Raw genomic sequence first — 23,904 nt, 5'->3', positions numbered from 1 at the left:
AAGTTTACAACAAGAAATGAACTAAGATCCGAGATCTGGAAATTTACAAACTCATGCAGATGGCCAGACTTATTAATGAGAGCCTCGGGGTCAAGCGAGCGGTCAATCTAGCATTCTTGCTCCTGGCACTCTTCTTCAGACTGATTGCTACAAACTAGTGAGCTGTTGTTAGTCTTGTTAATGTAAGCAATTTAATTCAATCAGGACTTCTGACTTTTTCTTATCTTTCTCTGATTTACGGGACTGCGTCGCCGATCACTGAATCAGTCAAAGACTGACAAAGGTAGCCGGCTTTAAATCATTAGTTACGTTGACAGGCAGTGCCTAAGTCTGATGACAGTTTCTATTGACAACAGGAATTGATAAGCTCATTAATGACGCATTAAACGTGCAATTTACTACTAATGGAACAGTTTGTGTTGTGCTTAGCGACCAATTTACTCGAAAGATAGGTAACCGTTGTTGCATTTAATCACGTGGAACCACAGAAACATGTTGTATGGTTATCCTATGTATCCTATTGTATCCTTGGACTTGTTTGATCAAGGAGTTTCTTCTAAAGACGACTGGTGGGACCATACGCTAATAGGAAAACGCTTTCTATAGATGATTTAAGGACGAATTTTATCGGTTTAAACATAGTTCAATTCTTGACATTCCCGGAGCGAAGAACCTTCAGTGTTTTTGTTTAGTAATTGGCCTAGGAAATCAAAAGAAGAAGATTTAAAATTAAGGTAGCTATGTTCTATTATTATGATCTATCACGATCTATTACTATTCTATTTGAATCTTCAAGGAAAAACGAGCAACTATTTCCATTTACTGAACTGATCAATATTATGTTTGTTATTGGAATGTGAAACTCGAAAAGATCGAGGTAGAGCTATTCTGTCGTGAATCTTGAGCTCTCTTTATTATTTTATTTTGTTAGCTAGGAGAGTTGAAACAAGGTGTAGACTTAGTACTCGTATTAGAGATGTCCATACCATAGCGGGGAAAAGTGTACCGGTTCTGGGTTCTTCGGGACCACGTGAACTGTTTTGTAACATAGAGGTGTGCGTATTATGAAATTGCCCGTAAAGAGAGGTTTGACTCACGCCAGAAAAGTGAATTCAATTCTAGCTTTTTTCATTATGTTGAAGTGATATCAAATTGGATTACTATCTATAAGCTAAACAGTTTATTAACATAGCAACCAACTTAATAAACAGCAAAACTTAACGGGTGACTACATGTTATTTCTTGTAGCTTTCAAATTTAAATCACATCCACTTGGTCAATTAGCACTGCTGTAGCTATCATTTCCTCAAACGACAGAAACTTCGACTCGTGACTTTGCGTTAAAACTTCTCTTTTGTCCTATGCTTAATTTAATCGATGATCTAATACTCTTCAGGCAGCAGCAACCCAACAGTACAAGTCATCTCATTTTGTTAGTTACCTTATCGTCTGTTCAAATATTCTCCTATTTTTACTCGCTTATTCAAGTTAGTTGGTCTTCTTCTCTGAATTTCGGTTGACCGTTGTGCTTGCAAAGTTTGAAAATTTACTCTCGAGATATAAACCGTTGAATGTTCAACGCTTAGAGGTAGAATGCGGATATAGCTGCCATCCTCTTCGGATGTGATTGGTGAAAAAAGGCACCCTTGTTTTCTGAGCCAAATTCAAATTGTTTCTCGTTTGGAATACGTACTGTTTCGTCAAGATGAGAAACACAATTTCACCTGATGGCGTGCATGTGATGGGTAAACGGGTTAAGCATTGTTTACGGATTGACCACTGGACCGGGACCAGAACTCAATATCGCACACAATCATTATTCAGTCACGTTAAACTCAAAGTTGTCACTTCTTTGTTCTTGGTCATTATTCAAAATAAAGTGCTCTGAGAAAATTAAAATGAATGTAAACTCGTGAAGGAGTCTCGGTATTTTACTGTCGAATAACGACTAAATTAAACAAAGCAATATACAGGAGCATCTTCGAGCTTGGTCAGATCATGTAAAGTAAGTAAAAGCTTTATTAATGTGTAAATGTATTTAGTTTTCACAACTAATTGGGGACACAACAAAAAAAAATTAAAATGCTCCATATTAACATATTGTTGCTTTCAAACCACTGTTTACTGACTTTGCTCCTTACGCTACATATCTCTGTTAGTAACCTGTTGGCTATGACGTCAAATTCTAGCCCGTTTCCTTAGCTTCATGATATGTGTTTTCATTGTTACAAGTGTTTCATTGTAGCTACTGCTTCCCGCGACTTTGTTCCAGGCGTTTCTAATGTGCTGGTTAGCTCTGGATCGTATTTTTTCAACGCACACTTTAACTTAGACACAAATACATACACAAGCACAAATGAAAAGTGGTATCACAAATAAACTGAGAATCAATTACCCCATGATTGAATCTTTAACAGTTTTCATGAAAACTGAAGGCAAACTGTAAAGCAGACAGCCGTAGACAATTTTCCTCAACAGTTGAAAGAGACATCGCCTTAAATGTTATACCATGATATTCTTCGAAGCAACATAAACGCGGCAATCACAGTTTTTAGAGTGAATTTCCCCATTTTGAAACCAGGACTGAGAGGGTATAAAATTACATTTTCGTATAAACGTTGCGAAGTTATATTGACTAGGTAGTCAGTCGACAAGTTTTTGTCTGCACGCTTTAATAATTGAATCTTTCACATTTTGCATAATTCAAAATACTAATACCTCCAGAACTGAAAACTACAGCCAGCTTTGTCTACACGTGTCTATACTGCATCAATGGAAAAGTAAAAGGGTATGGCATCGACAGTAGTGATTTAAATTTCAGAGAAAAAGCAAGACTTACTAGATTTTACATTCGCTGATGCATGACATGTGTAGTGTGTTGTCGAATAAGTTTATTCTGCTTGTTCATACACACCGCGTGGATGTGTGTGCTTTTTTAGATTTGCACAATGTGCTAGCCTACTTAAATATTAAAAAAAAAAGGAATTACATAGGAAGGCTCAAAGCAGTCAGCTCCTGAAAACAGGTCCCTGAAAGCAGCACGATAGAATCTTTTAAGACTAAATCTACGACTCTTATTGGTGAAGATGATGTTCATTTCAAGAAGTTTACAACAAGAAATGAACTAAGATCCGAGATCTGGAAATTAACAAACTCATGCAGATGGCCAGACTTATTAATGAGAGCCTCGGGGTCAAGCGAGCGGTCAATCTAGCATTCTTGCTCCTGGCACTCTTCTTCAGATTGATTGCTACAAACTAGTGAGCTGTTGTTAGTCTTGTCAATGTAAGCAATTTAATTCAATCAGGACTTTTGGCTTTTTGTTACCTTTCTCTGATTTACGGGACTGCGTCGCCGATCACTGAATCAGTCAAAAAATGACAAAGGTGACCGGCTTTAAATCATTGGTTACGTTGACAGGCAGTGCCTAAGTTTGATGACGGTTTCTTTTGACAACAGGAATTAATAAGCTCATTAATGACGCATTAAACGTGTAATTTACTACTAATGGAACAATTTGTTTTGTGCTTAGAGACCAATTTACTCGAAAGATAAGTCACCGTTGTTGCATTTAATCACGTGGAACCACAGAAACATGTTGTATGGTTATCCTATGTATCCTACTGTATCCTTGGGCTTGTTTGATCAAGGAGTTTCTTCTAAGGATGACCGGTGGGACGATACGCCAATAGGAAAACGTTTTCTCTAGATGATTTGGGGGCGAATTTTATCGGTTTAAACCCAGTTCAATTCTTGACATTCCCGGATCGAAGAACCTTCAGTGTTTTTGTTTAGTAATTGGCCTAAGAAACCAAAAGAAGAAGATTTAAAGTTAAGCTAGCCATGATCTATTACATGTCACGCGTTTGAGTTGAGCTGAGTTCAGTGGAATGCCGAACAAACCTCGAAGTTAAGAAAATTTTGACGATAAATAGGAGGATTCGAGTTATCCTGTTGTGCAGTCGAATTCTCCCAACTAGGGCTATAAGAAATGTATGGAGACCACTGAAAAGAATATACACTTTTGTTTTTGTTTTGTTTTGTTTTGTTTGTTTGTTTTTGGTTTTGGTTTTTTCTCATTATTTGGGATTTTTTTCAATGTAAAACTTCAAACCAAAGTAAGCCAGTTTTACTTAACTAAAAAAAGTGTGTACAACAGGGCGATACACAGCTCAAGATCTTAACTTTAAGTTTGCGTTTCTAGGTGTGTGTGGACTCGCAATTTCTTTAAATTTATATTTAATCTTTTGCTGCGAATACAACTGCCTGCGTCACTGTATGAAAGGTCAATTAATCACCCACTTTCCCCTTAACATTTAAATTTGATATGAAATTTAGGATTACATAAACTACAATAATTAACTACTTATTAGTTTTTTTTTTTTAATTTCAAGTTATTACTAGTGTCCGTTATTTGATGTAAATCGAAGTATTTCACCCTGTGGTTTGCATGTCTCAAGTAATTGGAATTAAATACAAGGAGCGCGTACATGTTTTTAATCTTCAGCAAGGAAACACGAACAATCATTTCCATTTACTGAATTGATCAAGACCAATATGAGTTTGTTATTGAAATGTAAAACTGGAAAAATATGCTATTTTGTTGCGAAATTTGAGCTCTCTTTATTATTTTATTTTGTTAGCTGGGAGAGTTGAAACAAGGTGTAAACTTAGTATCCGTATTAGAGATGTCCATCCATAGAGGGGAAAAGTGTGGGTTCTTCGGACCAAGTGAACTGTTTTGTAACGTAGAGGTGTACGTATTATGAAAGTTTGCGTACAGAGAGGTTGGACTCATGCCAGAAAAGTGAATGCAGTTCTAGCTTTTTTCATTATGTTGAAGTGATATTAAATTGGACTACCTTAAAGCTAAACAGTTTAATTATTAGCACAGCAACCAACTTAATAAACAGCAAAACTTAACGGGTGACTACATGTTATTTCTTGTAGCTTTCATATTTAAATTGACGTTCTCATTTATATTACTGTACGATCAACATTTTGAAATCAGTACTTGAAGTTTCCCTTGTAATTAGCTTTTTCCTTCTACTCAGTCGGATTTTTATCTCGCAATTTTTTCTCACTATGAATTATTTACGCCAAACTAAATTTTTGTTTCGTTATGTAACAACTTTCTCTTTACATTGTTGTGGTTTGAATGTTTGGAGCTCGTGAGAGAAAGCAAATTTGTTCGCGCTGCAGATTGGCTGTTGGCCTTACAGCAAAGAAATCGTTTGAACCCACTTCGAAAATTTTCGTTAAATGTGGCATATATCATGGGATTAATAGCCCCGTTTGCTCTTATCAGGAACTCACTGACAAAAAAAAAATCGTAAGGCAGTTCAACATTGCCAAAGTAAACTGAAAAAGTTACTATTTGTAGAGGAAGCCAGCACAAAATGAAACACAACACGATGGTTATAAGCATTCGAATCACTTTGCGTCGACTGGTTATTACACGCCGCCTAGTAGTTTCATTACCATTGCCAGGGATTTTACGGAACCATAGGAAATGAGAAATAAAGGAGTATAATATTAACATGGTTATGAATGGAATCAGGTAAATGACTATAAATAATGCAACGGTGTATGTCTGTGACGCCTTGTCCGTGTCAAAATATGGCGACCAGTCTTCGTAGCAGTATGAGGTATTGTTATCTTCGTACAGACGCATTGCGTACAACATCGGCGACATGACCAAAGTAGAACAAATCCAGATTGAAACAATTATCCTTTTGAGATAAGTTTGAATCTTCAGTTTCCTTAGTGGAAATACGATCGCAAAAAAGCGATCATAAGCAATGGCTGCTAATGTCAAGACGGAACTGGCGATCAGGCCAAAAGCCATCCCGTTCATAAATTTGCATATGAACGTCCCCAAATGACCGTGAACGGAAAAAGGGTGTCCTAGAATCCCAGTGACCAGCGGCGGAATAGCGATAACGGTATACAGTAAATCACTGAAACTCATGTTCACTATAAGCAAGTAAGTGTTTGTCTGCATTTTCTTAGTCGTGAAAACCACAAACACGACGATGATGTTGCCAACCAAAGACACAACTGCCACCATGACACACATCAGGAGCTTGACAATGGATGAAACAGTGAAGATGCCATATCTTGATAGGAACTCATTTTCGGTAGAATTCCCCGATCCATTGGAGATAGGCGGAGTGTTATCCATAGCTGGTGCTACTCAATTCTATAGCTACTGTGTCAAACTGTCTCTTGTCAACACGATCACGAAAATTTCAGGATATGAATTGTTGGCGAATAACTATGGCTGGCTGTGATTGGAGATGTGCCTTTTACGATATCATTGCTCGATAATCATGCAACTTGAGATAGCTCACAGTTTTCAGTGTTGCCTTCTAATCCTGTGGCGCCAATAAAAGATTGCAATATTGAGCACAAATTGTCACACCGGAGTAATTAAGTTTGATATCCAATATTTAAACTTTTCTCATCCATGTCATCATTTCCGTCGGTTTTCATTTTACGTATTACTTTTCGGTGGAAACAAAATATTAAGCTCCATGTTCCTCTCAGAAGTGAGTCGTACGTGTTCCTTCTTGCATCAGTATATATTATTCAGTGTTTTGACCTGATGTTTAATTTCTAAACTACGTTGCCTTGAAAAGTAATGGAACGGAAAGTAAATTGGAGAATTAAAGGCATCTTAATGGAAACCATTAGCTTACTTGGCGGGATCTTAAAGCCGACAATTATAGCAACGTATGTCTTCCATTAAACCAGTATTTTTCTCCTTCTCTGGCGTTTTTTCCGTTTGGACTGAAACGTGATTTTAATTTTGTTCATTTTGCTCTCAGTATACCATAGAAGGTGTTAATCAGATGTATTTTATTATTTAAATGGAAAACCAAAAATACCGTAGTTCATTTGCACCTGCCAGAGAAAAACACTTGCAATCGAAATCATTACAAGTTGTTTCTGGTAAAAAAAAAAAAAAAAAGGAAAAAAAGAAAACTATTTTTGTTAACATGATATAACCAGTGCTTTCGTATTTCTGTAACATTAACATGGGAAGTAGTTTCCTTAATTAAATCTAATGAAAGCAGTGCTAAGAAAATATGGAACTAATCGATGGTTTATTTCCATTTAAATGAGAAACAACTGTAGTCCTTTGGTCGGCGTAATCGTGTAGACAGAAGTATAGAAAATTTTGTTGAAAGGAAAACTAAAAGGCCAAATAAGACGAAGTCAAAGTACATATATTAGTTTTTCTGCCGGATTATTTGCCAAATAAATGCAAAGAATCATAGATGTACTTTTTTGTCTTGGTAAAAAATCTCCATTACTTAAATGTTAAAAGTATTTGCGTTTTTATCGCATGGCTGACGTCAATCTTTGATATTAACCTCGTAATGGATTTGAAAGCAGGGATATAACACATGTTGATGCGTTTTCTTTTAAATGATTTTTAGACGCCTTTTAAACTCGTTTACATTATTACTTAGTCTTGGATATGTTTTGCTTCGTTCGGTTCCCATGATTTACGTCTACTTTAAATGCTTAGCACGTGGTGCATTTTACATTTAAGCAGGATGTGCTAAGCATTGAAAGAAAGGTACAATAGAATTTCCATTAAGAAGATGAAAGTTACCAAAGCCGACTTTTCGCCAAAAATCCATTTCTTGGGAAAGGATTTTTTCCATTTTCACCACCGAAGGAAGGAAGAAATACTACTAGCGTGGGTGTTATAGCAGACTGATTCTAGTCAAATAAGGGGTAGAAGCCATATTTAGCAACTGATAAAGTTTATATGGACAGTAGAAAATCTGCCTGAGGATTACGAATAGTAACCTGCAGGCTGAAACTTGTTAATTTAAATCCCCCCAAATACATAAAAAAAGCCCTTTGCCTGATCATTGAGGCAGGATTGTATTTGAAATATCACAGTAAAGAAATGCAGTTGTAGATCGATTTTTGCTTTCGAGCTCCATAATAAAACAACGTACCACATGCATATAGGAATCCTTTTGTGGTACTTCCAAACTATCAAAGTGAGAACGTTAACTTTCCCTCGATTTTTCTTATTTTGAAGCAGGATCTCTCGAAGTGTAATTTTATTCTTTTTTTTCTTGTGAACAAAACCCAAAATAATATCCTTTGTCCGGATGTAGGCTCGGCTTTCCAGTAGTTCCATGGTGACTCTTTCAAGCTTAAGCTTTGTTTTTCGAGAAAGGAAAATTAAACATTTAAAATTTTTCGTCCGCTGGACTTGTTCACTTAGCCGTTTGTCGCAGGAACATCCGGCTTGGATGTAGTCAAACATCATAAGAGAACTGGGCCCGAGTTTGAGGCCCACAGAAGCGTTTCATTTTCTTTTCTCGAGATATGAAGCTTTCAAGCTTAGTAAAAAAAAAAAAAAAAAAAGCTTTGCAGTTTTTTGACCTCTCTTTAAGGTGCGGTTCAATTTGAAAGGAAAAGATCTTCCTTTTCTGCCCATTTGTGTTAACACTGATTCGAGGGTCAAGTTCGCCTCTAATTACAAATCTTTCTTTCCGCTTCCTGGTGAATCCGTCGTTTTAACAGTTTTTGATACACTCCACTTCTAAAAGACCTGAACATGTCTGTTGCTTCATTAACGAAGATTTTGTAATGAATATCACGCTTGGAAAACTGGCTCAGCGTCGGTTCTTTCAAAAGTTTTAGAAACGAACAAGACTGAATTGAAAACTGTTAATAGTAGAAATGGTCCTAAAAGGAAAGTACAATAGGAGCTGTTCTTTAACCAAAATTTAAACCCAAAGTTTGATATGATCCACGTAAAATCTTCAGTTATTGGAATTAGATTGAGGTTTGGAGTGATATACTTTGAGGAGGGCAACCGATATTTCCATTCAAAATTAATTAAACAGATGTGCCAATCTGTATGCCGACAAAGATCTGATGTAGATCAATTTTGGAGGAGAGCCTGTCGGGCTTCTGATTCTGCTGTTGTTAAACCTCAAATTTGAACATGAAGTGGCTAAGGAAAAATACCTTTCTACCCTGATAGGATTCTTGCCTATTCCAAGTTATTTTCCTCAAGCTTTTGTCAGACGGTATCAATAATTTATGATAATTAACTTAAATCTCAATAGCCATTCTTTCTTAGTTCTTGCAACATCCAAATAATACATTTTATGTTAGCAAGTTAAAAACACTGATAAGTTGGTCATTAAAAAACCAAACAAAAAGTAGGTCTAAGAGATGTTTATTGCACACTTGACAACTTGCTATAATTAACACTATTTCTCGAAAAGATACAGCAGTAGACTTTCGATCATATGACTTTGTTTTAACACAATAAAGTTCTGTTGTTAATAGCATCCGTTGAGTCCTAAGTTTCATACATTATTACATCACATTATGATTATAAACGTTCAAGAAAGCTAAACAATATGCAGTAAAACTGGAAAGTGATATTTCGATGCAATGCTCCTGAGTAGTCCTATATTTGCGCGAGATCGTCGTACACGTCGTAAGCCAGGCCCACCCTCAAAACACTCCAGATAATTTGGCATTGGACAAACATTCAAACCAAGAAGAGTACTCGCCTATTATGAATTTTGGGCGTAAGCAATTTTGTGGTAAGTTAATTTTGTGCTGCGGTAAGTTAAGGGGCTGTTGGAGCTGGAGGCTTCGAAAGAGTAACTCAGAATTCTCAAATATGACTTTCTGAGGTTAGGTTGTGGTCGTTGAAAATTTTGAGAGTCTGTTTTAGGCCTGGTAGAACTTTTCTGGAACTTTCCGGCTCTCCGCGACTAATTAACCTAAGTAACCCTCGCCCCTCAAGTTGAAAAAAAGCGATAAATTCAGTACGTCTAATCTAATCACGCAAAAATTGACCTCTCAATACCCTTTAAGAGGCACTAGTTAATTGAAACAAGGCATTTTCCCTAATATACTCAGCTCTTAGACCCTAAAGTTGCCAAATCATTTTGACAGAAATCTGTGTCCCTAGTACATATGCTTAAGTACGTGCTTTACGGGTTGATGTAAACTTCTTGAACAACGTTTCCCTTTGGCCAGAAAACTTCGCAATTGCCTTTAATGCACTGCACAATTTCCGTTGCTTTCCTTTCACCAGTGAAGTATGCTCCCTGCACAAAGCCCCACCAGTCGAAATCAAAAGAGTCACCGGCGAAAAAAAGCTTACCAAGCTTTCCTGCCAAGTTATGAAAATCCGCTTTGGTGGTACCGACTTCAGCGTTTGAATAAGATCCACGAGTGAATGGGTTTTTAGACCATCTGCTATAGAATATACCTGGATTGGAAGATAAAAAGACATCATAACTCTATTATGATAGGGCGAGGGATACTAAACAATTATTAGATGAGGTTTTTGTGATATCCAGAATAATCAAGGTCGAGGTAGGGGTTATCAGCCGAAGCCGAAGGCTGAGGCTGATAACCGTTACCAAGACCTTGATTATTCTGGATATCACAAAACCGAATCTAATAACTGTTTTATTATACATTGAACGAAAAAGAAAATGGAAGTCATGTTTTTGCTTCTTCACTGACGGCAAACAAAGCGCGCGAACTTGACACGATTACCCTTAGAAATCATGCACCGCGGTCATACATGACATGATTACCCGTGACCTTGAGTGTCCTTGACAAGATTATTGTATAATCTACAGCTAGATAACGTCACAGGCGCTGATTTCGAAAAAAAATTTTTTTGCTGAATTTATTTTTCGAAAAAAATATTGGCCATAACAACTGTCATCCTTGTTTCTGGTGGTACCAAAACAGTGCTGTGGAGGTTCACCCAAATTGTTATTGTCACGGTAACTTGTGCCAATGGTGCTTTATGGTCATTAGTAGGTGATGAGATTTCACAATGATAAAGCTTAAGAAATCTTACCTTGAGCATTTGGAATATTCGAACCGTAAACGTTTCTGAGTTCTGTCATGATTTCTTTCAGCGTCTCAGAATCGGACTGACCTTCCACCTTCAAGCTCATTTCACCTGTGACGGTCACGTGCAAGATGGCTGACCCTGGTAAAATATCACGTGCTTCAATGTCCATCCATATTGGGTAATGGCCTCTGATACGGTGAGCGTACAAGATAAACTCATGGCTATCCCAGAATTTGTAGGGAAACTTGATAAAAATTTTTGTGTAATACGCCAGTGGAACCTTATTTATGGCTTCCATTTTCCATTGAGGAAGTTTGGGTGAGAACATGACAGAGTCCCTTGCCAGAACGCTGGTGCTAAATGTACAGAGGCCATAGTCCGCGTTAAATGTCTCGCCATCGACTGTAGTAACTCTAATGCCATATCGGGTGTAGGAAACGTGTTTTACAATCTTGTTCAGAAGAATTCTGTCACGGAAATTATTGGCCATCTTAAGAAAGATGCTTCCATAACCACGTGGGTCAGCCACAAAGAAGTCGAATGATCGAGATTCGAATCCCATAAGAGACTCCATCTTTGGCCGTTCAGCAAATTCAAAGTCCATAACTGAGTATTCGATGACGCTCTTAGCTGGAGTATCAGGGGTCCATCCCACACTGGATAGAGCTGCCCTGACAGACATATCAGGTCGCTGATCTTTAGATTTCAATTCTTGCAATGCCATTAGCTTTCCTTCGGCTTCAGCAAACTCTTTTAGTACTTTACGGTCTGTGATGTCTTGACCTTTTTCATTTCTGATGGCAAAAACATACTCGGCTTAAGAGAAAAGTTAATTGTGCAAGTGGGTGCGTAAGTGGCCGGTCAGTAAAATGCCAGAAGTAACACGACGTGGATTGTTTACTAAAAGCAATGGTTCTCAACTAAAAACAATCTACAACTTTACACGAAGAGCGTTGATGCCTAGTAATGCGAGCGTTCGCTGAGTACAGCCGTTTTTGACTGAGCTCTGATGATGGTAAGCTCTGCCTATCCATTAGAAAGATATGTTTGTGAGAATCAAAGCTGTTCTCAACTAAAAACAATCTACGACTTCACACAAAGAGTGTTGATCTCGAATCACGGACTTGAAGTATTTTAGATTATGAGGCCATTTTATAAATAAATTATAATATTTAGAGAGGAAGCCGCATCAGCCCTAACTGGTTTTCTTGCGGGCTCTCGAATTGGAATTTGGAATTGTTGGTTTTTTAGGAGAGAGAAAAACCGGAGAACCCGGAAAAAAACCGTCGGAGCAAGGCGAGAACCAACATCTTGAAACTCAACCCACATCTGACACCGGGCCGGACACATTGATGGGAGGCTAGTGTTCTCACCACTGCGCCAGCCCTGCTCCCCCATATGCATTTTAAATGCATAAACGCAAAGCAAATACGCCAATTTACCTTATTATTATATCGCTGTAGTTGGTGTAGATTCCTCGTAAGTTGTGCTTCTTCTTTAGCTCCCACAAAGGGTTTTGTTCATCATCCGCATAATGAATCCAGTTTGCACCTTCTTCCAGCTTTACTCCCGCAAAAGATCTTTGCTTAAAACGCCCTCCAATGTAGTCTTGAGCTTCCAGGATCAAGAAGTCGTTGATTCCATTCTCTTGGAGAGTTTTTGCAGCCACTAAGCCCGTCACGCCTGCCCCAAGAATCAACACTTTTGTTCGACGCGTTTTAGTTGTGTCCCCAGGCCGCAGTTGCCCACCATGGACATCGGACAAGGAAAAAAGGTGAAATACGTATAGAAACAGGAGTATCAAGTCTCTCTTCATGTTGGAGTTGATCACTCTGGAAATAAAACAACCATGATTTCAATATTGTTATTATTTAGTGACTTCAATTTTTTAGTTTGTTGGTTGGTTGGTTGGTTGGTTTTGTTGTTACATTTTTTTTCTTTTCGTTTTTGTTTCTACGTTGATGTTCGTGATTCCAGCCGCGTTGCATAATCTTAGCAACAATTGAAAATAAAGAATTCTACACCTCTAGTTAATCTAAACTATTGATACTTTCACTTCTAGAGTGAATGGCCCAGATTTAAAATTACTGAGGACTACGACAGTCTGCCAAGTGTTTTTGATGACTGTTACCTTCAAGTCCAGTTTAGGGTATGCAAAATTTTACTCCATTGTGACACTACAGACACTGAGTTAAACTAATTGAAATTTAAGGCTGTTTTCTGTGAAAAAACAGCTTCGTTTAAAGTCTTCCAACTAGGCATACAATGCAACTTTCCAGAAAGACGAAACTGTTATTAACCATAAAAACTGAGAAGCACTTGTCTCGAAGTTTTGACAGTTGTAGTCAAATATGACGAGATTTCTAGACCCAGGTGATGTGATTGACTAAATAAAGGATGCAACCAAATCTTGAAGGTTTTTCTGCATTTTCAAGGCTTACTCTTTGAAAAGAACTAACTTGCACGTACAAGAAAAAATGCACCCCTCTTTTTTTTATTTTGAAACATCAGATATGACTAAGTGCTAAAACTAGGGGTTTTCAGCTGTTTTGTACCGTGTCTTATAGTCGCTTATTTATTATTTTAACATTTCTAGTCGGGTAACAAATCTCTTATAAACCAAGCTTGAATACTGGCTCTCGGTTGTTTCTGTATGGACCTTGCTAAGTCGGCCTGTACTATACACACCCTAGGCCATAACGGCCAAATGAGGCCATCGCTCTTGGTGGAGAAGACTTTTTTGAAAAGCTAGTTTTACAACTGTTCTCCTAAAGCTAAGTCCTTGGAATAAAAAAGAGGTTTGATTGGACACGTTATTGGCTACCCCTCGTCAATGAAAAGTCTAGTTTAGTAATAGCCGAGAGTTCCTCCTCAAGCGAGTGACTATCATTATTATCATTATTAAACACAGTGTTCCTTGATAATTTAAAATCTATCTATCTATGTTTTGATCGGCTTGATATATAAAAAAGATCCCGCAAGCTAGGAGGGTCACCTTCCACTCAGCCGCTAGCTTAAATTCAACAAAATCAACTGCTATTACAGTCATTTCCTGATCACTTGCTTCGTTACTTTTGACTTAGTCACCAAATGAAGAAGTTATGAAATAACACGATTTACGACGGCAAAAATCTAGTATTCGGTATATAGTGATAACATAACTGTAGTCAGACATGACAATAAGAAAAATAACGTCCATTTTTAAAGTTTTTTAGTTAGTGACAAGAAACGTTTAACTATTTAGTGATGATTATATAATCATAAGCCACCAATGTAAAACAAAGGAATCGAATACCTCTTTTGTCAGAAAATCCTCCTTTTTTCGTTAAGGGTGCTGATATTTTCCTTGGTAGTAGTTTTAGTGATTTACTGAGAAGATGTGCAGTAAATCATACTATTTTACACACTTAGCAGGTGTGGAAAAGGTGAATAAACAGTGGTGAACGAAACATGAAAGGCAGGCTAAATTGCTGTGGTTTCAGATTGAAAGACAACAAGTTCCTAGACATAAAATATGTCGTCTTTATTTTATCAGGTTGTATGTTTGATTGCTTCCAATTATAATGGATTTACTTTAATATCTATTGGCTAATAACATTTTTGCACGATTTGTTGTGCACCTAACCCCAAAATTTTTTTTTCGCTAAAACGAGTCTAGACGTTATTTGAAGCATTTGGGCGAAGAAATTTCTGAATTTGGTTGAATCCTCGATTTTCTATGCCCTTCAAAGTGGCGCTTGATGTGTTTCACGACCGCGTTTTAGGGAGCCTGGGGCGACGGTACCTGATGACGTCTACCCAGGAACCAAACACAATGGTGCCTCAGTCAGCTCTCTGTATTTGCTCGAGAAAATGGAAACAAAACTAATCGTTCCAATATATTTTGGGACTAAGACATCCAAGTTTTGTTTCAGAATCATTTGTTTTTCGTCACTGGAGTCAGAGTTAGGTTTCGATTCGGAAGACACCGAAATAAACTTCGATCGAGCACGTTCGGCAACTGTGAACTCACTGCTTAAAGCTTTGAGAACAATTTGCAATATTTCAAGCGACGACGGGCAAGACTTCTTTGCGGACGAGCTGCCCCGTATATTAAGAATGGAAAGCTAGATACGAAGGAGCAGTCAAACGAAAAGCAGGGAAGAAAACTCAAGGACTGCTTTGGATGGTAATTTCGTCACCTAAACACAAGACTCCCACGCGTGTTTATAACCTGTTTACATTTGTCCGTAGCGAGGATGTATTTTGTCAAGGTATGGTGGTTCTATTAAATCCAGTTTGTGTTTTACTTCCTGGAATGCTTCATGTTTATAAGAGCGACGTAAGTGTTGCAGTCTTCGAGACTTGATGATCTCCAAAACACTGACTTCGATCGATTGAAAATCGTAGAATTGTCTGGACCTGTATTTTTGAAGCTACGGGAAGCAAGGCGGAAGGAAACATTTCATACAATTACCGATTTCACATTGCCACACGTTTTAAGTCGTAACTCCAAATAACCAGCGTAAATCTTTTTCAAAGTTTGCGGTGAAATTCGTCGGATAAGCGAAAAGGATGTGTTCCCTAAGCGGTCCGCGGGTAATGTTACACGGTCATATTTTCGACATTAATGTATAGAATGATTGTCGCACTACTGATTTCCAAACCTTCGAAAAACTCTGTGAGTAGAACAATTTTGTTATCATGTAATTCTAAAGGATTAATATTCCGGCAGGTTTCTTTCACAGGTCACAGGTCACAGGTCACAGGTCACCAAAAATACGCCTAAACGTCATGAAACAGATGCATACAAGTGCGTCCTAAGTGTAACTATAACGGCTCTTCTGAAAAAAAAAACCCATAGGGGAAATCAGCTATAGCACTGAAATAAAAAAAAATTGATCCAACGAAAGCCAAGACTTATTTCTGTTGAAAACATAAATTGTTTGTAGCCTTTCAATATAACATGAAAACGAAAGAGGCTTACACTGATCCGTGAATTATGCATTTACTTACGCGTGATTTGTGAACCAACGACTTTTGCGGGAATAATTGTTCACTTTTTTTCGTAGATTTTAGCATCATTAAAGCTCGTAAAGTACACCAAACTAGATGTAAAACCTGCCCATTCCACGCGCTTGCGGCTGGAAGACTGAGAAACTAACCACAGCGACAGTGAACCAGGAGGGCCTAGAATCTAGTCTGTCACGATGTGTCACACACGGCATTTCGATGCATCAAAATGGAGGGTTCTGTATGTTTTGAGAAACGTAGATAAAATTTGTATTTTTATGTGACACATGATTTAGCCTTTGCATGTTTACGTGAAAAGTGATTGCTTCTTTTTTTCTGTGAAGGTGAAACTGTTTTCGAATTTTTTGTGATGCGTGAAAAGGCCAATTACTTATGCGTGAAATTGTTTTCAGAGGAGGTATAGGGGACCCTGACCTCTTGTTTCTGTTAAGTACATACTCGTTGTAAAGATTTAAAAAAAAAAGAGAAATAAAACAGTTCAATTTGCTATCATAATGAATTATCTTATTACGATAAAATATATTAACACTACATGTCTTAAAGCTACATTTCAACCCATTTCGTACATATACCACCCCTAGAATTTTTTTCATTAAAATTATACAGTAAAACATTTTAAGTTAGGGTTTGTTACATGGAAACATCGATAAACCTCTTGGGAATCTCGGGTAATTGTTACATCGCGAGTTTTACTGAGTGTTTTGAGTGTGACCTGTGACCTGTGACCTGTGACCTGTGACCTGTGAAAGAAACTTGCCGTTAATATTCGACTTTAATCTAAATCGAAAGAGAAATAAGTGCTGGTTGGCGGCGTATGGTTGCGACCTATTTACACATCAGTATATTTGGTCGTAACGTCCTCTTGATTGATCACACAACTTTGCCGGCTATGTTATAAATACTGCGGGACTGGAAGATATAGGTTGTCGATAGTATTTCGACAAATTGCTGATTGGCTTTGAGCAGAAAATTTTGAAAATAGCGTTTGAAAGTCTGCGGAACAAATTCCAGTGAGAGTTCTTCAATGGTTCTCACAGACTCAGTTCGCGTGTTTCGGTTCGACAAAATCAACCATCGTTATGTCTTTATTGTACCATTGACCGATCATCGCTAGTAAATTGTACAGTATATCTTTTTTTAGATCTGGGATATTGCTGCAACAGCCGATAGCACTTCTGGAAGGCATTTCTGCGCACTTTTCGAATGTGTATTGCACCATCCTGAAGGAAATGAGAGGACGTGAGTTATTCGATCTTCCTGGGTAGACGTCACACCAGCCGCTGGACCCATTCTCCTCAAACTCGGTCGTGAAACAAAATGGCGGTGTTTTGGAGCTATTTTCGCGATTTCGTCGGGGCACAGAAAATCGAGGATTTAACCGAATCCAAAAATTTTTTCGCAGAAGTATTTCAAATAACATGTAGATTCGTTTTAGCGAAAAAAAAAATTTGAGCGTTAGGTGCACTTTAAGAAACGGGTCCCAAGACACATCCAAAGTATGACTGACAAGAGAGTATGAGGGATAAGATGTTAAATTCCACATATATAAAGTCCTTATTCCTACTGTAATCCCTCTGAAAGTTATTTAAGATCACTCCGTACTTCAGAAATCGAGTGCCAACAGTAACTGCGAATCGTTTTGATTTTGCTTCTCTCTTTATTATGTTTGCGAAACTTGCTCTGCCAATAAAACGCAGAACCAAAGCCTGCCGCAATAAACAGGGCTGAATAACGTCTGCGCATGTGCGAGATCTCATGGCTCGTGCTACCGCGAACGGCCTGGGCACCATAACAAACCTCGAAAAAATGGCGGCGTTTTCAAAAAGTTTCGTATAGCGCCCGGTTTATGGGGAAAAAGTAGAGCCAAACTAAAAACGGTAGAAAGAAATCTTTTCACTAGTTCCCTCGACCATTGGCCGGCACATACCTTTTTGTACACAGGGGTTTAAAGTTTGTACAATTGGTGAAAACAGCGCGTGAACACGATAGATTTATCGAGGACTTCGGAGATGACATCTTTCGCCGTGTTTGGGATTTTATTTACGTCCATTCTATTGTTTTTTGGGGCAAATGCAAAACCAAATGAGCGGACTTTCTGGTTTGTTAAGCGAACACGAGCTGGAGAAACATGCCAAGGTCGATTGAGGCGGTTTGACGAGGCCATTGCTCGGTTCGTGGACGGGAATTTAAATTGCTGGGCCTGTACTCGGAATTGGATGAGAGCCACTCGGGAAGCGAATGAATATTGCTCGTCTCCACTCTTGGAGCACTCCACTGAGCTGTCGAAAAGAAAAGTCCCCAGGCGGTTTTACCCTCTCTTTGATCGGGTAGGAGCTAATGTCCCTACTTACCGGCCCGGAACCCGATGGGTGTAACCTGAAAACACTGACCCCCGGTCCGCGGACCCCCACAACGGACCGGTCCATGGACTACCCCTACGGACCCCCTCTACGGACCACCCTAAAATAGTGTAAAAATAATAAATAAAGATTTCACTTATGGGTTGCCAAATAGATTCAGACTTGTGTCGGTGATTTTTCGAGTGTTACACTGTACAAATGTAACAGACTCGGGTTTTAACACCCCAACCCCCCCACCCCTCCCCCCAAAAAAGGCCTAAAAGCTTTTTTCAGTGTAAGGAAATGCCGATGGTAAGAAGGAAAGTTCTTACCTTTCATTCGTGGCTCAATCAGGCTATGGAAGATATATTTTTAGGCCGTTAATTGTTTGTATGTTATTCCGCTGAGCAAATTGTGAAGCCTGGAATGAGTTTACAAACCCACGGGAAAATGGGCTGAACAAAATGGCAGACGGAAAAGAGCACAAATTTTGAGGCTTCCCGGAGGCTTCCCCGTACGTGTCTTTCATATATTTTATGGCCACAGCAAAGGAAATAGCAATGTGTAATGATTTGAATTGCACCCGAGCCAGAATCTAGGTCTGTTACATTTGTTCAATGTAACATTCGGAATTTCGCTGTCACGAGTAATCTATTAGACAACCCGTAAATGAAATATTTTATTTATTAATTTTATTATATTTTGGGGGGTGGTCCGTAGAGGGGGTCCGTTGGGGGAGTCCGTGGACCGGTCCATAGGTAGTCCGCAGACCCGATCCGTAGTGGGGGTCTGCGGACAGGGGGTCTGTTTTCGGGTTACCCACCCGATGGTGTAATAAGTGTTCACGATTGCTGATAGTGTTTTCTCCAGTGATCCAGACTATGTCCCACCAGTACAAGTAAGTGAAGTGCTTGTTTTCGTCTAATGCAACATTGAGATAATTATACAACATATAACTAATATTTGATGCCCCTGAAACTGAAATACCAGTCCCACAAAGTCCACACACACACACACACAAAATAGGCTGGAGCCATATTTTGTTCATTTGTTTATTTGCCAATTCTGCCCACCAAAACAATACTGCATATTTGCTACTTTCTTATCACAAAAAATCTTTCCAGAACTATACCAAAATATTTTATCATGTATCTGCTCCTTACAGAGAAACAGTAAACCGTCAACCTCCTCTCCAACCAGTGTTCAGTCGCCTGATGGCAGACAGGTATATGTACATATAATAATTAAATGTGATAATAATCAATTTCTAATTATAAAAATTGTCAGTAATAACAACATGGAGACAATGTTTTGGTATGAATCTTCTTAGGAGAATGCTTCACAAAGCATGGTCAGTCAACTTGGGAAAACACTGGAAAATAAGGAAATAACATCTTCAGGTATACATGTAGAAGTTTCAACAAATTTACTATTCCTGTAGGATAAAGTATACTGTTTGTATAATTGTATTTACTAATTAAAACTAAATAACTCTGAGGGGGCACTGCAACAAGAGGAAACATGCAGGTACGACAGATGAGTAAATTTGTATATTCTAAAATGAAATAATTTTTCTGATTAAACATTCCCTCCACATTATCCCCCACTGCATTAATTAATGTTTAAAAAATAGTTATAAATAATTAGAAATGGTTCTTCCATTCGAATGAGTGTTTACACACATGCAGATGCAGTAGAAAAGCTTTTAATATACATTATACATTATGCATTATATTTTGTAGCCAGTGCCAGACCGCTATGTTTAAATACTATGAAAACAGTGGTGGGGAGCTCTATGGTGTGCAGGAAGCAGCAACTAAAATGGAGCAGACAAATGCCCTTGATAGCCTTGATGTCTCTGCAGAGTTGCCAGTCAGTATCATCAGAGAGCAGACTCCAGCAGCAAGCCTGCCGTACCACTTAAACCAAGCCCAGCTGAACAATACCAAGACAGCATGTATCTCATTATAAATGACAAAACGGTGGCATTCATCCCTACACAGAATGGAATAACTGTGTTTGACAGTCATTACCATGGGACAAGTGGAGCATTTTTGGCAATGGCCCCAAACGATGCAGCGTTTGAACTGCTTTCATGGTTTAAAACGATTAACAGCATCCCACATAATTTAGGAACAGTAACATGTGCTTCATTTAGATAATGAAATATGTCGATCGATTAAGATAAGCAAACTCTGTACATAAAAGTACTCTACAGTTGTATAGGTACATGTAGCCAACAATATACGTTCCTGGAGAAAGCATTTTTTGAGCTTTAAGTCTTGCAAGTAAGCTTACGAGTGCATGCAGATGCTGACCATACAAGTTTTACGACAGCAATACCATACCACAGCGTTTGTGTTAAAATAAATTTTACGACTCGCTAAAGAAAGGTGCCATTTTGATTACAAAACAAACTAAGATCGTAATACTCACGTCTGGCGACACTTTTCCAAACTCTCGTGTTGCCGTCAATGTCCCCCAAACATCATTTTTCTCTCAAACGAAGCAAACGACTGTCAATCGAAACGACGCTGAATCGTGGCGGTTGAATCCAAAGCTCTAAATATTTACCACGTTAACTACAAGTTTTCTTGTATTTCTCGGCATTTCTTTGGGAACAAAAACTTCGAATTGTTTAAATTGTCATTTTCCAAAGCATAAAAAGGAGATATTTGCTTTTAGGTGCCAAAATAATGGTAAAATTCCTGCTCCTTTCTTGTCGTCATTCAACTGAACACGAAAGAACCACACATCACGTTCGCGCCGAAATTTGATTTTGTTGTGCTGACCTCTCGCACATGCGCAGACGTTATTCAGCCCTGTTGCCGCAATAGACTATTTTCATATTCCCGGTATTGGACTGGAACTAGCTTGCAACCGAGGCTAATGCGGGGAGTCTTTTCAAATGCATACAAGCCTCCATACGCGTTATTCCAAAATGGCCGCCATTTAAGTATTCTTTTGTTTACTTGCAAATTAGCCCTTTTTGCCTCGCTCTTAAACTCGAAATTCAAAAGAATATTTTCCCTTAAACGAGGCAACAAGGGCTCATTTTCAAGTACACAAAAGAATACTAAAATGGCGGCCATTTTGGAATAAGGTGTATTGCAAGCTAATTTCATTCAAATACGGATAATGCGTTTCCCTGCGCTTGTGCTGACTACTTGTATTTCTAACTTTGAGTTCTAACCGGTTCATTGGTTTATACTCACGAAGAATGTAATTCCTCAACTACTCTAGCTAGCTTTTCATTCATTCATTCATTCATTCTGTTTATTTGCCTTTTTACTTAATATACAGTATTTATAAATGTTTTAATGTGAGCTTTCATATGGATACTCATTTAATTTATGTTATGACCGAGAAAACTTACTAACGCGCCTGTATCGATTTTCACCGCAGGGCAAATTAAAAATTAACGATCGACTGGCTTGCTTTCTGCCAATCACAAGGATGTAATTTATTCAGTCATATTATAAGAGTGTGTAAAAATCACGGAAGCTCTTGAGAGTTAAAAAGATGCCGCAAAAGTAGCTAAAAGTAACTCTGTTCTATTTTTGCTTTAAACCGTTAAAAATGGGTTCTGAAACCATTCAAATTACTTTTTAATCCTTAGCTCAAGCCGCTAGCTCCGTAAAGGGCAAGAAATTATCCAGGAAAAAAAATAACACATAATTAGCAGGGAATTATTATATGCCCGATCAAAGTTTGATACCTAGCTTCATTTATATTCAACAATTATCACGCCTTAAATTGCACGATTAGAGGCCTGATTATGTATAAACAATAACCTTTAGCTTAGCTTTCTGATCAATTAAAAATATGAAAAGAAACGCTCTAGCTGGCCGTCCAGGTAACAATTAACTCAGAAAAGACACATTTAACCGAGTTAATGTTCAAAGTCACCACCGACACAAGGCGATGTGAAAATTAACAGGTCAGTTCAACCGAAATCCGAATCAAGTTGCTTCGTTCACTCAGTGAAAATGTCGCTGGTAAAGTCATTCATTTTCCCTAACAATTGTCGTGGTATGTCTTAAATGATTTTTTTTTACTTATCTGAGATCGAGGGCTTGAAAGAAGAAATGCACAAAGACTTGATCTGAGAAGGTAAACCGTGATTTGATATTTCTCTGGCCGTGATGTGACTCAGCAGATCAAATCATCAGATGAGAAAAACTCATACAAAAAACATCATGCCTTTCATCAAACCATTGAGCGCCATTATTTCCATGGCTGCATGTCTTTCAACGTTGATCATCTCCTCGTCTCTAGCTAATGGGCTCATTCTTGCTGTCATTGCTCGGTTCAAGAAGCTTCGTACCTTTCCAAACATTCTCCTCGCTAATGCTGCACTGGTCGACCTCCTGAACGCACTGATCAACATGCCGACGTACCTACTGTATGGCGTCCTAGAAGTGAGCTGGCTTAAAGGAAAAACTCTGGCAATTCTTTTGGTTTACCTGAGTCGATTGTTTATCTTACTCCATCTTGTCTCAACATTGTCACTGTTGGTGAACGCGTCTCTGGGAATAGCCTTCGACTTCCGATATTTCACTTGGAAGACGAAACAAAAAGCCATCTGCGTAGTTGTTCTTGAATGGCTGATCAGCTTGGTCGTTCTCTCGTTATTCTCTATTCCTCTTTTTGATGTCGACCTTCAAGATGCCCATGTGTACGCATATCGCCAGCACATCTATTCTCAATATAAAACTTTTCAAGCAACAGCTATGACTTTGTTTATTGTGTGTGCGATAGCCGTTGGTGTCCTGATTGTCTTTTCCATGCGGCGGAGGAAATTACAGGTTAGTAATAAGCTTGATCATGAGCTGAGAATTATTGATTCAACTGTAGGTTTGCACTTCCTTGAAGAGGAAAAAATGCGCACGTTCTTGTAACCTTTCTCGTCACTTTTATTTTAAACACACACATAGCCTGCAGCAAGATTTTAAGATTGTACACAACAATACTCGGAATTTCGCTTTTAGATCGAACTCTAAAGAAACACGGGGAATTTGGCACCATTCTGTTTTTAATATTAGCTTTTCGCCAAATTTTCCGTTCCATGCCTTTCTAGTTACCCCTCGCGGTAAAGTAAATTTAAACTGTTTCTTCGCAGAGGAAAAGCCTACACTTATCGCCGATCCATGCTAAGGCAAGACTGCAACAGGACGTCAAGGCTTCCAAAACTGTGGCCATTATAGTGGTGGTATTATCGGTGTGTTTCATTCAACCTGTTTGGTTTGCAGTATGGGATCGTCACAATCCTCATTCAACTAGCAACTGGATCACATTCTTAGTAAACTTCAGTCTTTTCCTGTCCAGTGGAATCAATCCCGTTATCTATTTTTTCAGAGCAAGAAGATTTCGTTTGGCTTTGAAGCAACTAATGAAAGATCCCTGTGGTAGAAGTTCCTTCCTTGAAACGATCAAAAGAGCGGAGCAGAAAAATCCGCTTAACATTACAGACCAAGCTACAACAGGCAAGGAAGTTCACGATAATACGATTGGAGAGGCGAAAAACAGAGAAAATGCAGATGATACAAATGGCCAGCGTAATGAAGTAAGACGGTTATCATTCCGCCAACTAGAATCTGGAAGACGAGTTGTCAACAAGGCATGGCCAGAAACAGATGAAAATTTCCAGGAGGGGAAAGTTCGGTTCATCTTGAA

The 23,904-nt window shown here is 38.4% G+C and overlaps 2 protein-coding genes across 2 annotated transcripts; both read right to left on the bottom strand.

Moving 5' to 3' along the window:
* Positions 1-4,868: 4,868 nt before the first annotated feature.
* LOC145460250 (QRFP-like peptide receptor) lies at positions 4,869-6,384 on the bottom strand. The gene has a single exon (XM_081444997.1). The coding sequence runs from the start codon at positions 6,182-6,184 to the stop codon at positions 5,105-5,107; it is 1,080 nt and encodes a 359-aa protein (XP_081301123.1). The 5' UTR covers positions 6,185-6,384; the 3' UTR covers positions 4,869-5,104.
* Positions 6,385-9,677: 3,293 nt separating this feature from the next.
* Positions 9,678-12,864, bottom strand: LOC145503011 (uncharacterized). Its single transcript, XM_081482433.1, has 3 exons — positions 12,319-12,864; positions 10,880-11,670; positions 9,678-10,273 (listed from the first exon to the last, which is right to left on the bottom strand). Exons 1-3 carry the CDS (start codon positions 12,690-12,692, stop codon positions 9,993-9,995), a joined length of 1,446 nt encoding a protein of 481 aa, XP_081338559.1. The 5' UTR covers positions 12,693-12,864; the 3' UTR covers positions 9,678-9,992.
* Between the last annotated feature and the right edge of the window lie 11,040 nt (positions 12,865-23,904).

The sequence above is a fragment of the Orbicella franksi genome, chromosome 11 (genome assembly GCF_964199315.1).
Source record: "Orbicella franksi chromosome 11, jaOrbFran1.1, whole genome shotgun sequence".
In the NCBI taxonomy this organism is placed as follows: Eukaryota; Metazoa; Cnidaria; class Anthozoa; order Scleractinia; family Merulinidae; genus Orbicella; species Orbicella franksi.
Note: the sequence above shows the minus strand (reverse complement) of the source record. Positions and strands in the feature narration are given on the sequence as shown.

Bases quoted from the DNA above. Each gene is read 5' to 3' on its own strand.
- LOC145460250 (XM_081444997.1), bottom strand. From the start codon at position 6,184: ATGGATAACACTCCGCCTATCTCCAATGGATCGGGGAATTCTACCGAA.
- LOC145503011 (XM_081482433.1), bottom strand. From the start codon at position 12,692: ATGAAGAGAGACTTGATACTCCTGTTTCTATACGTATTTCACCTTTTT. The intron at 11,671-12,318 runs GTAAATTGGCGT...TTTTGCCATCAG, and splicing joins TACAGCGATATAATAATAAG to AAATGAAAAAGGTCAAGACA. The intron at 10,274-10,879 runs GTAAGATTTCTT...CTTCCAATCCAG, and splicing joins GAATATTCCAAATGCTCAAG to GTATATTCTATAGCAGATGG.